General features: G+C 42.9%; 1 protein-coding gene across 3 annotated transcripts; it reads left to right on the top strand.

The window, feature by feature from the left end:
• The first annotated feature begins 7,416 nt into the window (after nucleotides 1-7,416).
• isl1a (ISL LIM homeobox 1a) lies at nucleotides 7,417-13,186 on the top strand. 3 transcript variants are annotated; one of them, XM_082553742.1, is made up of 6 exons: nucleotides 7,417-7,532; nucleotides 7,869-8,058; nucleotides 8,757-9,016; nucleotides 9,876-10,159; nucleotides 10,604-10,771; nucleotides 11,617-13,186. In XM_082553742.1, exons 1-6 carry the CDS (start codon nucleotides 7,505-7,507, stop codon nucleotides 11,731-11,733), a joined length of 1,047 nt encoding a protein of 348 aa, XP_082409868.1. In that variant the 5' UTR covers nucleotides 7,417-7,504; the 3' UTR covers nucleotides 11,734-13,186. The 3 variants fall into 3 exon arrangements, with proteins under 3 accessions (XP_082409868.1, XP_082409867.1, XP_082409866.1); XM_082553741.1 differs by having other exon boundaries at nucleotides 9,873-10,159; XM_082553740.1 differs by having other exon boundaries at nucleotides 8,757-9,058.
• The last annotated feature ends 1,768 nt before the right edge of the window (nucleotides 13,187-14,954 follow it).

Raw genomic sequence — 14,954 nt, 5'->3', positions numbered from 1 at the left:
AGTGCTACAATTCCTTTGTGCGTCTCATTCATTCCCACAATCTCTCTAAAAACTAATCCCCTTTTCCCTTTCAGATTTTCCCAGAGAAGTCTGTGTCATCTCTGTCTGTTTTAATACACGACCACTGCAAATAAAGTCTGCATTCACTTCAAACTTGTGTTTGTGAGTCCGTGCCTCGAGTCGACCCTTTGGCTCGACCTGACTGAACAATCTGGCTAAATTATGGAGCCTGCAGACTCTGCCTTCGCTCGTTGGGGAGCATGATGAACACGGGCAGGTGCAGCTCTGCATTGCTTTCAGCTCCTGCTGCGACCCCAGCTCCATCACTTAAACCTCCATGTCTCTCTCTTGTCCCCTTGGTCCATGTCCTCAATGAGGTTTTCAGTAAGCATCAAGCACTGTCACTTCCACCTCACCATCCCAATGAAACTGCGCCGTTGATCTCCTCCCCGGGGCCTCACTCCCCTCAACAAACACTTAGAGGTGGGGATAATAAGACTATCATCTTCTCCAGTATGCACTGGCTTATTTTTTGTAGGTCATGCTGAATCATGCATTGACTACGGGGTTCTGCTAATGTCCTCTGCTTTTGAGCCTTTTCACTAGATTAGATCTGCAAAATGCCTATCATCTATTAAGAATGAGACAAGGCACTGAGTGGAAGGCCGTGTTCAACACTCCCATAGGTCACTATGAGTACCTGTTGATGCCCCTCGGGCTGACAGATGCACCCGCCATTTTCCAGACACTTGTTAATGATGCTTTAAGAGACTCTTTGAATCTGTTCGTTTTTGTCTGTGTAGATGTTCTAATTTTCTCGAAGACCCGAGCTGAACATACTAATCATGTGCGCCTGGTGCTCTAGCATCTACTGGAAAACAAACTGTTTGTGAAAGCAGAGAAGTGTAAGTTTCACACCACTTCATGACATTTCTGCTTTATTCAATTGAAAGTGGATTGATGAAGACAGAGCCAGAAAAAGGGCAGTTGTGGAGTGGCCTACTTTCTCCAAGCAATTACAGAGATTTCTTGGTTTTGCTAACTTCTGTTGCCATTTCATCAAAGGCTACAGTCGCATTGCTGCACCTCTAACTAAACTCGCCTCACCTTCCAGGGAGTTTTTGTGGTCCATGGAAGCAGTTCAAGCCTTTAAGGAGCTCAAAACCAGGTTCAGTTCAGCACCGGTCGTGTGTAGGTGGATGCTTCAGCTTTAGAGGAACACCAACACTGGCTGGAAGAGGCTGAACGACCATTTATTGTTTGAAGAATCTCTCTGCCTAATCACCCTTGAATTGGGCTGCCCAACCCACTGTTTGTTCCCTCATCTGTTTGCTCCCAGGTCCTGCAATATACCCCGTGGTAAGCTGCACCATCTCATTACTCAAGCGCACCTTTTGGTGGCCCTCTCTAGAAAAAGACACCAGCGAATATGTATACCACCCTGTGACACCTGTGCGCACGACAAGAGCCATCATCAGCCACCTTCAGGACTCTGATTAGCAATCCCTGTTCAGCCGGGGTCACACATCACAGTGGACCTCACTGGTTTGGCATGGTTTACCCTTTGGTGTTGTTTTGTATCAAGGCCTGCAGCTCGTGGGCTGCAGTACAAAAAGCTTTTTAAGGCTTTCCATGGTTATCTGGTTATCATCCTCAATCTAATGGTCAAACTGAACAGACAAATCAAGAGCTGGAGGCAGCGTCATCTCTTCTAACCCTGCTTCTTGGTGTAAATAGAATATGCACATAACACTCTCACCTCCTCAAAAGGATTGTCCCCTTTCAAGGCCTCTTAAGGGTACCAGCCCCGACTTCTCTCCCTGCAGGAGACAGAGGTAGCTGTCGGTGCAACATCTCCTGCCAAAGAATCTGGAGACAAAGGCTGCCTTCCTGCGTGCAGTGGAATAAACCACTGGGTTGCTGACCAGAGGAGGTCTCCAGCGCCACAGTATGCGGTTACGTGAGAAGGTTTGGTTATCCTCTGCGGACATTCCTCTCTAGTGCATGTCAAAGAAACTGGCCCCGTGCTACTTGGGACCATTTCCCATTGAGGAAATCAGCACTGGGCTGGTTGTTGCTGTTCTGTGTTTTCCTCTGTGAGCCAGTGTGTCCCTGGTAGAGCTGAGGCCCTCTCCCAGCATTGCCTTCATCAGGTTGGTGTTTCTAAAGCTGCAGTTGCGCACCCATTCTCTGGCAGATTGTACTATCTCTGTGGTAACACCTGGTTTCCTCAATTAGCTACTGTCTTTATTCTGAGCCTCTTTTTAACCTGTCTGTGTGTGATCTCCAGCGCCTGTTCTTCACCGCTCACCACCTCAGCCATTCGGGTGATGTGCTTCACCCAAGCTCTGCAGCCCCTCTGATGTGTGCTGCAGCTGCCAGCCCCTGTCTCCTCGTACCAGTGTGACAGTTAAGTGCTACAATTATTTTGTGCGTCTCACTCATTTCTCTCATTCACTCTAAAATGCTAATACCCTTTTCCCTTCATTTTCAGATTTGTTTAGATGCTGTAAATAAAGTCACTTCAAACTCATGTTTCCGAGTTCACTCCTTGAATCCACCCTTCGGCTCGACCTGTGAGTATGCTGTGTCTTGTATTTTGGTTTTCTTTTGTCATCCAGTTCCAGAGAAAGATATTCATTATTGTAGAGGTGCAACAATCTATCAAATAACTGATTCTCCATTGTCAACAATTCTTATATTCAATTCATCGGCATAAATGTAAAAGAGTCTAAGAACTCTGATTCTGGGTTTTAAAATAAGTGATTTTTTTCTCCTTCAGGAACTAAACTAAATATCGTGTATTTGTGGGGAAAATGATTTTTGTGATTAGTCTAGGAGAGTAATCATTGCACTTCTACTTTGCTGTTCAATCAATTTGCACATCTGGACTTACTGTTGTTTTTTAATCTCTCATTGCAGCATTTGTGCTTCCTAACCCTAATGGAGTTGAAACAGTTAAATGAATAATTATAAAAAGGTTTCATCTCTACAGACAGAGAGAGTTCTCATCTCTCCTATCTCTCCTTCTATCTCCTCTCCTTTCCTCCGTTCCCTTCACCTCCTTCTTGCCTTCTGTCCTTTCACCTACCCCAAAGGTCATTTTGTTTATGACAGAACTGTTTTGTGATCCAGTTCTTCAAAGTAGCACACTGAATTCAATTTTATTTATACAGCAAATAACAACAAAAGTTCTCTGAAGGCGGTTAATACTGTAAGGTAAAGACCCTACAAGAAAACAGAGAAAACCCCAACCATCATATGACCTCTGCGAGTGAGCGCTTTGGCAACAGTTGGAAAAAAAATCTTTTAATGGGAAAAAATCTCCAAGAGAAGCGGGCTCAGGGGGGGGCGGCCATCTGCTGTGAGCGGCTGGATGAGGGGAGGAAGTCATTAATGGTATTAAGACTGTTTGAGGGGGAAAGAAAGTCTTCAAATCCACTGTGGAAGTGTTGCATACACCTTCACCCTTTACAGAGCAAATAAAATCATTTTATGTTTTTGGATCATTTTACGGATTAAAAACTTTGACATAGTCATCGTCTGGTGTGTGAAGCTGCATTTCCTTGAATAATGGAGGTTAATTAGCTGAACAGATCAGCAATAAATAAATATTAATTAGATTAACTATTGTCTACTTGCAAAGAAGAGTTAGAATGATCAGTTTCAATGAGTAATTATTATAGGGACCTTATTTCTTTTAGTATTTTAAACCCTGTATTTCCTATTGCTATTTACTAGAAATATGTAGTAAAATGTATCCAAATAGTCCAAATGAGTGCAATTTTTCACTCATTTAAAATAAGTACAAACTGTTACCTCAAATTATTGTGTAGATTTTATGTGTTGTTTTTTATGGTGTAGCAGGTATAATTTTTCCATGGAAGGAGCAGGTAACATGCAACTAAAGGGAAACAACATCAATAGTTATCTTTATTCCTATAGCATTTTAAATACATGTAAACAACAATGAATAAAATCTACTAAAAAGATCATCTTTACAATAACTAAGAAAAAGAAATGAGGAGGGCTGCTGTGAGTTAAGCCTGGGCACAGGGTGTTTTAACTGAAAAATACAAGCAAAAGATTCATTATAGTGATTTAATATTAAGAAAAAGCGAGTATTTGTATGTCATCCTGTGCTGTACGATATACTGTAGAATCTCCATGTTGTCTCCATGTTGAAGGCTAAACTGTGGCCCAGTGTATTACTGACGTACTGTAGTTGCTACAGCTTTACACATGACACCACATGCAATTTTGAATTTTGCATTCATTGCAGCATTTATACTTCTGGTGGTAGGATTGGAGAAGTTAACATTAAAAGCAACTATAAGCTCTGATTACAGCATGCAAGTGAACTGAAGGACAGTCGTATATTATTTGGATTTTTTCCACACAAAAATCGAAATAATATCATTCATAACAAATAATAACATCTTACATTCATCTTCAGTGGGAACGTGTGTAACATTCCTTCTTGGAACTCCAGAGTTGCCTGACCAACAGTAGTTCCTGTTTTTCTGTAACTGCAACAGTGGAAACAGATACTATTCCTGGATGTTGCGCGGCAGCGTGGAGCTGCTCTGTCGTTTAGGCTCTGCTCCTTATATGTGATGAAATTTGCCTGCAGTCATGGCCCGCGGCTATGGCTGCCCTAGAGACAAAAGAAGATGGGCTGCCACCATCATGTTTAACCACCCCTGACACATCATCACCCTTATTGTGCCTCTCAATCTGAACACACACAGCAGCAGCAGCAGTAGTCCAGGGCAGCAGTGCTGCAGCACCATCTGTCAGCCTGGTGTCAAGTGGCCCTTGTCTCCAGTGATTATAAGAGCTCCTGCTGCCTCAGGTGGTCCATGGACCAGCACACCATCTAGAGGGCCAGGCCAAGCCATATGGTCTGTGGGGCACAAGGGGGCACCCAGGGGAGGTAGATCTCCTCTTGCCACTGGACAGTACAGACAGCATCCACAGCCCACACTCGTGACTGTCTGCTGAAATGTTCTCGTCAGGGTTGAGATGAGGGTGAAGGACTTGACAGATATGATTCAGAGTTTCTGAAAGAAGCTGAAGAAAACTGTCAGATAGGAGGACAAATCAGTCAGGCCAAAGCTAGCCTCTTATTGCCTTAATATTATCATCAAAGACAAACTTGTGGATGTTTCATGTAAAGGTTCATCCAGATAAAGTGATGAAAACCAAGTTTTTGTTTAGAAAGTTTGGTGAGGCTGGATTTTTGCAAATCACAACAACCATCACCTCAGTGTAAGGTGTACAGTAATACAGACCCTAACACCCAGACAACCCCCTGTGAGCAAGCACTTTGGCGACAGTGGGAAGGAAAAACTCCCTTTCAACAGAATTAGGCTCAGAGAGGGGCACCGTCTGCCCCGACCGGCTGGGTGAGGAGGGACAACAGGACAAAGAGAGGGAGAAATAATACCTCAGTCTATTGTCTTAATCACATAAGAATAACACAGTTTTAGTCTGCTTTTCCTTACATCATCACTAATATATCACATGGAAAATTTGATTTTACAACTAATATTACAATTATATTACACAGTCTACTCTATTGACTGTGGGGCTAAAATCAGCAACTATTCTTTGCATGCGTGCTCACCCATAGAGACACATTTCAGCCTAAATAATATCCTGACAATGAAATTTTAAAAGAGGCTTTTTCTGTTTAAAGTTAAAGAGAAGGACTATTTACACGTCCAAAAGTGTGTTTATATCGTTAAGCATCAGCAGATTTATATAATCTTGTTTTGATAAGTTTGACATAGATAAATCACTCGTAATATAATTGTATCAGCAAATCCAAAATGTTTTGTATCAATGCTTTCTGTTTTTAGTGGACAATGAAAAGAAAGTGATCACATGTGTATTAAAAATAACACAAACTAGCATTGCAACAGGAAACAATAAAATCTTAGTTACTTCCTGTACTTACACTAAAAGGTTACAAATAAGGATCATCGTGTACACAGACAGGAAATAAATGGAAAAACCACACAGTGTCTCAGGAAGGTGCGCTGGGCCTTAACATGCCACCACCACATACTGACAGAAGTTTTTAGATCTCTGCTTTTGAGATGGAATAAAATTCTTCCAGAAAATATTCCCTCATTCTGGGCTTAATGATGGTGATGGAGAACAATGAAGGGAAATCTGAAAACAGTCATTTCATATAATAAAACTAATTGTTTGTGTTAATTTGTTCTTGTATTTGCATTTGGACATTTTGCTAAACTGTAGATTGTCTCAATCATCAGTCTGTCTTATGATGTCTCCACAGAGCTAAGAGAAGAATTCCTCTCGTTTCAATTTTGGGAATTTCTTCTTTTTTTGTTTTTATAATAATAATAATAATAATAATAATAATAATAATAATAATAATAATAATAATAATAATAATAATAATAATAAATGTTTAATGTTATTGGCCCGCCACTACATTAGTCTGACGGTAGCATGACACAATTCATTTCCACGACAGATTCTAGCGTGGTTGTGGAGGCTGCTGCAGGTGTGATGTGTCCACTCCCGCTGTGTTAGTAGTTACTTACTAACACAAGAGGGCGTGTTGGTGTGTGTCTGGGCGGCTTCGAGGGTCCCGGCCTGTCAGATTTCGGGCTTTCTGCTGAACACCGAAGCAGGACGCGTCTGCTCGTATCTTTCGTTAGTTTTCGTTACGTTACTTTTGTCTGTGTAAAGAACTCTCACGTGCAAGTTCGAATTGCTTTCTGTTTCTAAAAGCTGGCCGCACAGCTGTTTTCTGAATTTCCCATTTCGAGGAATTTAAAAGAAAAGAAAGTTTACGCCCACGTACAGTTGTGTTAACAGCACAGACAGCCCACGGACAGTTAGACAGACATATTCTATATACATATCTCCCACGAGGTGCAATATAATTGTGGATCTAACTGCACACTGATAATCGCTTTAAATCTATGAGCGTATTCAACAGTGCGCGCCCGGCGATTTTTCGCTGTGGCCTGCTATATGTTCCATCACAGAGACGGTAACAGTGATGTGAGGCTTTCCTTTACTGAAATAATATACCGTAACGATTAGCTATATGAACAATAAGCAGCTTTGCTGCAAACTAGAATAAAATGAGAGAAAATGAACAGATCAGAAGAGGGCAAAGCAAAGCTGAGAAACAATTGATATGCAGCAATAAGTGTGCCAGTGTGTGTGTGTGTGTGTGTGTGTGTGTGTGTGTGTGTGTGTGTGTGTGTGTGTGTGTGTGCTGGTCAGGGTCTGCAGAGCCAATCAGCTGCTCATGCAGATGACGTGCTGATGTCCTACGTCAGCCCCGTCGCTTGTCAGAGTTGCACACACACTGGAAACACACACGTACACACACTCCCTATCCGAGCCGGACAGTGCAGCTCCTGGTCCGGCAGCCCGGCAGCGGAGGACTTACCCAGGCTTCCAGGCTCCGCAGCCCGCTGTGACAGTGGACCTAACGTCGCCTTACTTTGTGGACATGGGAGACATGGGGGACCCGCCGAAAAGTAAGACATGTGTTCGATGTTGGATCCATGCTGGAACTTAATTCTTCAGAACTAAGAGTTGACTTGGTTACGTGGTGATCTCCGCAAACACAGTATATGACTTTCCCCTATTAAACTCGGCACACACACACACGCATATATATATATATATATTTATATATATTTATATGAAAGCTGTGTTACCTCCTAACCTCCTATATAGTAGTCTTGATGATAATAATAATAATAATAATAATAATAATAATAATAATAATAATAATGATAATAATAATAATAATAATAATAATTGGTGTGCTAAAGAGTGTTTCATGTGTTCTTATGTTGTTGCCCTTCCAGAGAAGCGGTTGGTGTCTCTGTGCGTGGGCTGCGGAAACCAGATCCACGACCAGTATATCTTGCGGGTCTCTCCGGACCTTGAATGGCACGCCGCCTGTCTCAAGTGTGCCGAGTGCAGCCAGTACCTGGACGAGTCCTGCACGTGCTTCGTCAGGGATGGAAAGACTTACTGTAAACGGGACTACATCAGGTAGGACGGCCGGGACGGGACGGGACGGGACGAAGAACTGGAGCAGCTCGAAAATTGGAATTATGTTGTTTTGATATTTACAAGATCAAGTTGAGATGATGCGGACTCGTTTACTCTCCCTGGAGTCCCTTTGTCACCGGGCACATTTCATTTGACGTGTCAGAATCACAGTTACTTGATACAGCAGCTTATGTAGAAAGTAGCGCCAGCATTTCGTAATGCGGCGATAAGACGTGGTTTAACGTTCTGGAACAATATAATTCATCCAGACCACAACTCAAGGTCGCAGGATACATCACACAGAGCGAGAACCCGCAGGACGTTTCTGTGCAGACAGCTCACTCTGTCACAATTCCTGTTCAACTTCACCAAGCTCATTTACAAGTTCATAGTTTTATTTAATTATATTTGTAATAATAATAATCACAGCAGCAGCAATAATAATAATAATAATAATAATAATAATAATAATAATAATAATAATAATAATAATAATAATTTAAATTAAAATGTGGACATCTCGGGCGTTTTGTAATTATTACAAATAAGTAAATATTATTATTATTATTATTATTATTATTATTATTATTATTATTATTATTATTATTATTATTATTATTATTATCATCATCATCAGTGTGTAGTGGCCGAGCTGTGTGCCGTGTGAATGACCAGCCCTGCATGTGTGTGCCTCGCAGGTTATACGGGATTAAATGCGCTAAATGCAACATCGGCTTCAGCAAGAACGACTTCGTTATGAGGGCCCGTTCCAAGGTCTACCACATTGAGTGTTTCCGCTGCGTGGCCTGCAGTCGGCAGCTCATCCCGGGGGACGAATTTGCTTTGCGAGAAGACGGGCTCTTCTGTCGAGCAGACCACGATGTTGTGGAACGGGCCAGCCTGGGCCCCGGGGACCCGCTGAGCCCCCTGCACCCCGCCAGACCGCTGCAGATGGCAGGTAGGACTGCTGCTGCTGCAGACCGGCACTTCAGCTCACACGGTGTGTTCAACGCTGACTTGGTGTTTCCTGTATTTTTATTTTATTTTTGTAGTCCTTAAAAATGAAAGACATTTCGTTTCTTGTGCTTCAAATCTGTCAAACGCAGGCTGCGATATCAGAGGGATTTACTGCCCATGTTTGATCTGTGTTTAACGCGTTTCCATCGAGGGGAACGTGTCCCTCCTGCCACAGAGAGTGGAAGTGTTCTGCTGTCATATTTGGTTTGTTGGCCTTATTTTAGTGGACCTGTTGTCTGCTCATGCTTTTGGCTGGTGTAACTTGTTTTCTGCAGACTGTGGGAGGATTAGAGAAAGGCCTGAGGTGCGCTTCTGTCCGAAAAAGTCCAATTATTCTTGTTGGAGGGGATCAGTAAACACGGCTGCTGGTCCTTCTCATAGTTTTGGTTATTCCTATCAATGTTTTAATGGCTTTGGGCAGCCTGCTCCATTCCTGCTGTAACAAATAATGGCTTTGGTTCCGATATGTCAGAGTGTTCTTCCACATATTAATCGAATATTGAATGAGACCGGAAGCTAATTAAATAACGAAAAAGCGTCTTTTCCAAAGGCCAGCTTTTCTCTGGATGTGTGAGCGCAGTTCTGAGGTTCTCTGGTGCTCAGGGACCACAGCCGCGCGTTTTTTAATGTTACCAAGTCAAAAACATTTCTACAAGATGCTGAAAGAGATTCAGAATTCACAAAATTGTGGAAGAAGCATACGTGTGTGGAGAGGAATTAAAGGGAGTCCGCTCGCGTGTCCGTGTTTGGAGTCTACGTGTTTCATTTGATCGGATGTTTTTCACTTTTTTCCATAGCAGAACCAATCTCTGCCCGTCAGCCCGCTCTGCGGCCTCACGTACATAAACAGCCCGAGAAGACCACCCGGGTCCGGACGGTGCTGAACGAGAAGCAGCTGCACACGCTGCGGACCTGCTACAACGCCAACCCGAGGCCCGACGCTCTAATGAAGGAACAGCTGGTGGAGATGACCGGCCTCAGCCCGCGAGTGATCCGGGTCTGGTTCCAGAATAAGCGATGCAAAGACAAGAAGAGAAGCCAACTCATGAAGCAGCTACAACAGCAGCAGTCCAGCGACAAGACGGTAGGTGCTTAACGCGATCACCAGCCCACACACCCGATCACACACGATCCACTGACACCCCGTGTATCAAAGAGGCCCGTGATGTGGCACCGTGGTCGGCAGGCTGCTTCCGTCATTAATCAAGGTGTCAGTCCCAGAAAAGCAGATTTATTCATCAAGTTCAAATCAGAAGTTCCGTGACAGGCAAGAAGGACTGTGCACGAGCTCACCCGGGCTCTGAGGTCAAGCATGCGCACACACACACACACACACACACACACACACACACACACACACACACACACACACACACGTCTATATTTATGTGAAATACGGACATAATGTGATTGATTGTTCTGCTGATTGAGCAATCGTGCACGTGAGTTTACACGGCAACACCCCCTCGCGTGTAATTCTCCCAGTAACTGTGCGTGGTGCTGAGCAGGATGCTTCCGTTTCTTGCAGAACATCCAGGGAATGACGGGAACCCCGATGGTGGCAGCCAGCCCGGAGCGGCACGACGGAGGCATCCAAGCCAACCCGGTGGAGGTGCAGAGCTACCAGCCGCCCTGGAAGGTGCTCAGCGACTTCGCGCTGCAGAGCGACATCGACCAGCCTGCTTTCCAACAACTGGTTCGTGATTTCCTGGTTCGCGCTCAGACATTAACACACTGCTGATATCAAAAGTGCTGTGATTTCAGTTTTTGAGGACATTCAGCAGCTGCTCTGAACAACTTTTTGTTTTTTTTAATAGTGTGTGTCGTTTGCGAGCACTGCTAGGTCCCTTATCTATCTATCTATCTATCTATCTATCTATCTATCTATCTATCTATCTATAGATATAGATATAGATATATATATAATTCTTAATCTGTTGAAGAATATTGAATTAGCATGGACACATAACCACTGTGACCACTGACGCTACGTTTTCTACGTTTATTTCAAGTATGTAAAATTTCGAGGGAATATGGTCAGATGCGCTTAAGCGCACAGACACGAGGCTGTGGGTAACCCGAAAGACCAGCAGTGTTTGTTCTCCACACCGGCCACACACGGCAAAGACACGTGCAGCGCACCCGGACGATGTAAACCAGCTTTCTAAATAAAATTAAAGCATTTTGTGTTTTTCCCGTTTGGTTCCGTTTACTCTCAAATTAACAGACTTTCAAATACCTGTAAAAGCGAACACCATGCCATCCTCGTTCCGCTTCTTCTATCGCGCAATTGTAAAGCAGTAGACTACAAATCTATTATTATTATTATTATCATCATCATTGTTATTATTATGACGTCGATGGTTGCAGTGACGTTGACGGACGGATTTCCTTTGGAAACTTTGCTGACACACAGGCTGAACTGCGTCCCTGAGCAGCAGCACTGACCTGCCCATGAGTAGATGTAATCCAAGGCCTTTTAGTGTGCACGTGTAAAAGTTTCAGCTGTGCTTTTAAAGGTTCGCTTAATGTGCTCTGCAGGTGAGTTTCTCGGAGGGAGGACCGGGTTCGAACTCGACGGGCAGCGAAGTAGCGTCTATGTCGTCTCAGCTTCCAGATACGCCGAACAGCATGGTCTCCAGCCCCATCGAGGCCTGAGCCGGCGCTGCGTGGACAGACACACACAGCCCCTTTCATATCACCCTTCTCGACTGCACCAAGCAACCCCCTGGTTGTATTTTGACACTGTGAAGACAATCATGGGATTTACCACAGTCACACATTCTAACGTCCAGAGGAGATAACGCGACGAGTCCTCGCGGTCGGTCGGTGCTGCCCGTTTGCCAAACAGAGAAGGCATGAAGCTGGCTTCACCGATGAACGGGACCCGGCGGCGAGGAGAGAGCTCGAGATTCTCTGTACTCGCGACATGCCGCACGCGACTTTCAATAGAAACTGTGTTTTGTTTTGTTTTTTTAATTCGACACACGCACCTCGTCATATAATAAATGACTGTGTGGGGTGTGGGCGGGGGTTCTCCATTAACTACATGATTTTCTTAAAGACCCAAGTACTAAAGCATTTGCAACAAGGTATACCTCTATTTTGCCACAAGCTTCGTGGGACATTTGTGCGAGTTAGTGTCCGTCCAACATTTTTTTTCTTCCCCAAAGATGTGTAAATTAATAATAACTTAAAAAATACTGTTAGCTCCGGAAGGAAATGTTTTGTTTGTTCCCGTGCAGCAAGATTATTTATTATTTATTGTCAACAAACTTGCCACCTTTTGTGTAACTTTCTTAACTGAAGTAAAAAAAAAAAGAAAGAAAGAAAACCCCAAGGCGTTTGGTCTGTCGCTTGTTTGTCGGAATCAACAAACAAAATGACAATAAGGAGTTTACCTGCACGTCTGACGCGTGTTTCTCTGTGAGCGGACACACATCAGCTCTGGTTAAATGCCTGGATGGGTAGACTGTGGTTAATTGGGTGTCATGTTAGTGCAGATGCTGTGTCAGGTTACGTATACTCTGCTACCTGCTGCAGCGCAAAGTGCACCGCTAAACATCTCCAGCCTAACAAAACGCCCGACCTTTAAAATCTTCTTCCGTCTAAAATGTGCCGCGTGGATCTTCATTTGTACGCATAGCTGGATTACGTTTTAAGAGACACGGCCACACTCGGCACTGCACACGGTGCCATAACGTGGCCGCAACAGAAAAAATTCTACTTGTTTTAAGAAAAGTCCAAATTAAAAACACTAAAGCTATTCTTACTATTCCCTTTGCCATTAAATAACCGAGTCAAAAAGAAGGTGACAGAACCCACAAACGCACACGGTGCGTGCCGTGAATTTAAGCTTTCAGTATTTGGACAAATGTCCAAAGCAGTCTCAGGGTTTTGTGAACATCGCTGTTCTATAATGTTTCAGTGTGGATCAAAGTGCAGGTTTTAAACAGTGTTTGAGTTTATTATTTGGTGTATGGGAATGTGTGACTGCATGGCTGCGGTGCGGGGTGCTCATAGCAAACAATATCGACTTGTCTGGATTATACAGACACTCATTGTTTTCTGTTTGACATTAAAATGTATGGATTTGTTTTTGAACAAAAACCCAAAAACAAACAAAGAAACAAACAAACAAACAAAGAAACAAACAAACAAACAAAGAAACAAACAAACAAACCCAAAACACTGTAAGAAATGTAACATCTAAAAAACAGGAATCAGCATTTTGTCCTAACGGCTAATGTTATGATTTAGAAACGATATATTTAATATTTGAATGATTTCACTAATTTCTAATAATAATTACATATGTGTCTAAATTTGTGAATGAGAGAAAGCTAATTCTTTTTAAATGCAGGTTGCTCTGAAATGTAAAGTGGTGCTCCGCAGCGTCAGCAGGGCTGTCTGAATGCTTTTTACAATAAAATCTCACTGAGTCAGGAGGTTTAATGAAAAACAGAAGAAGACAAACTTCACAACACAACATTGTTTACTATTGTCAGAGAAAAGATGCCCGTGCCCTGAATCATCAGTATCCAGCTTTTACAATACAAATACTGTACTGCAAAAGCATTAACCTCCAATGCAGGTTGTAATTCGTGCATATTAAAATGCGGTTCTGTCCTTCATAGCTGGGACGTACAGTATATGATTAAAAGTCCAAGCTGTTATTACAGGGATGGCAGTGAACAGAAAAGCCAAGTTACAGGATGGTTTTCTTGATCATTTTGCATTTTACTCTGCATTACTGATCGAGCATTTTCAACTCAAATGTAGCAATAATTCCCAAAATCAAATTAAGAATAATGTTGGTAGCAGCTGCCAACCACAGCAGCTTCCATGCTCTGTGTCATCCGAGTAGAGTGACTGTTTATGTGGTTATTGCTTTGGCTTGATGGCGATTTGGAAACATCACCTTGCTGAGTTTGGGAGTCTTCAGCAGCATGTGTAAAAGACAGTTATCATGGTTAAACACCCATACGTTCCTGTGATGTCTTTCTCACCTCCCATCTTTGGTTGTGCCAGACTGTATTCACATGAACACCAGGCATGTTCTCGTCAAACTCTGACAGCCCAGAACATAATAGAAACGCTCAGTCTATACCTTACATGCACAGTAATTATTCAGCACATTTTCTGAGTCATTAGCTTTGTTCAGACTAAAGAAAAGCTTTGCCTCAAAGACCAGAGTCATATTTCAATTTGACCACAAATGGCAGATGGTAAGAGTTTTACATATAATAAAGTGGTTTTTTTTAAAGAGCTGCTATGTTTGCAGTGGGTAGAGATAGAGCAGATAGAAGGGAAGCTAAGCACCAGCACAAAGACTTGTGATAACGTACTCTACAGGTTTGTCTGGCTCAGGGACCGTATTCAGAGCTGACGAGGAACAAAAGCAGCAGTGTACCTTGGGCAGGCTGAGGGAAATAATTGCTGGCCTCTGGATGAGACCACATTGAATTGGCATGGGAAATGAGCAAGGGAACTAACCCTCCCAGAAATGTGGCGCCTGACCTCTCAGAGGCACCAAGGTTAGAAGAAATAGGAAGTCTGACAGAACGACTGGTCACAGGCTTTAAGGAGCTGATGCCACGTTTTCTTTAATGACAGAAACCTACATCTGTATATTTAATATGTGTTTTCAACATAACGCTGTCACTTATTATCCAAATTGCATAAAATTCTGGCATTAACACAACTCAGAAAATATTTTTGTTAAATATGTGCATATTTGTCATTTTGGAGAACTGAGTCCTTCCATCTAAAATCATCAAAATTGTATAACATTTATTCAGCTGAACCCTCGTCAGTTTGCCCAAATGTTTTATGGTCCAGAGTCTGAATAAATTGCTGTGAAATGTTAGCATCATATC

Source organism: Aulonocara stuartgranti, assembly GCF_965226115.1.
Source record: "Aulonocara stuartgranti genome assembly, chromosome: 12".
Taxonomy (NCBI): domain Eukaryota; kingdom Metazoa; phylum Chordata; class Actinopteri; order Cichliformes; family Cichlidae; genus Aulonocara; species Aulonocara stuartgranti.
The sequence above is the reverse complement of the archived record's forward strand: the minus strand, read 5'-3'. Positions and strand labels throughout refer to the sequence as shown.

Excerpts from the sequence above, each read along its gene's own strand:
- isl1a (XM_082553740.1), top strand. The coding sequence starts at position 7,505 with ATGGGAGACATGGGGGACCCGCCGAAAA. Across the intron at positions 9,059-9,875 it reads CCGGCACTTCAGCTCACACG|AACCAATCTCTGCCCGTCAG; the intron begins GTGTGTTCAACG and ends TTTCCATAGCAG. Across the intron at positions 10,772-11,616 it reads AGCCTGCTTTCCAACAACTG|GTGAGTTTCTCGGAGGGAGG; the intron begins GTTCGTGATTTC and ends TGTGCTCTGCAG.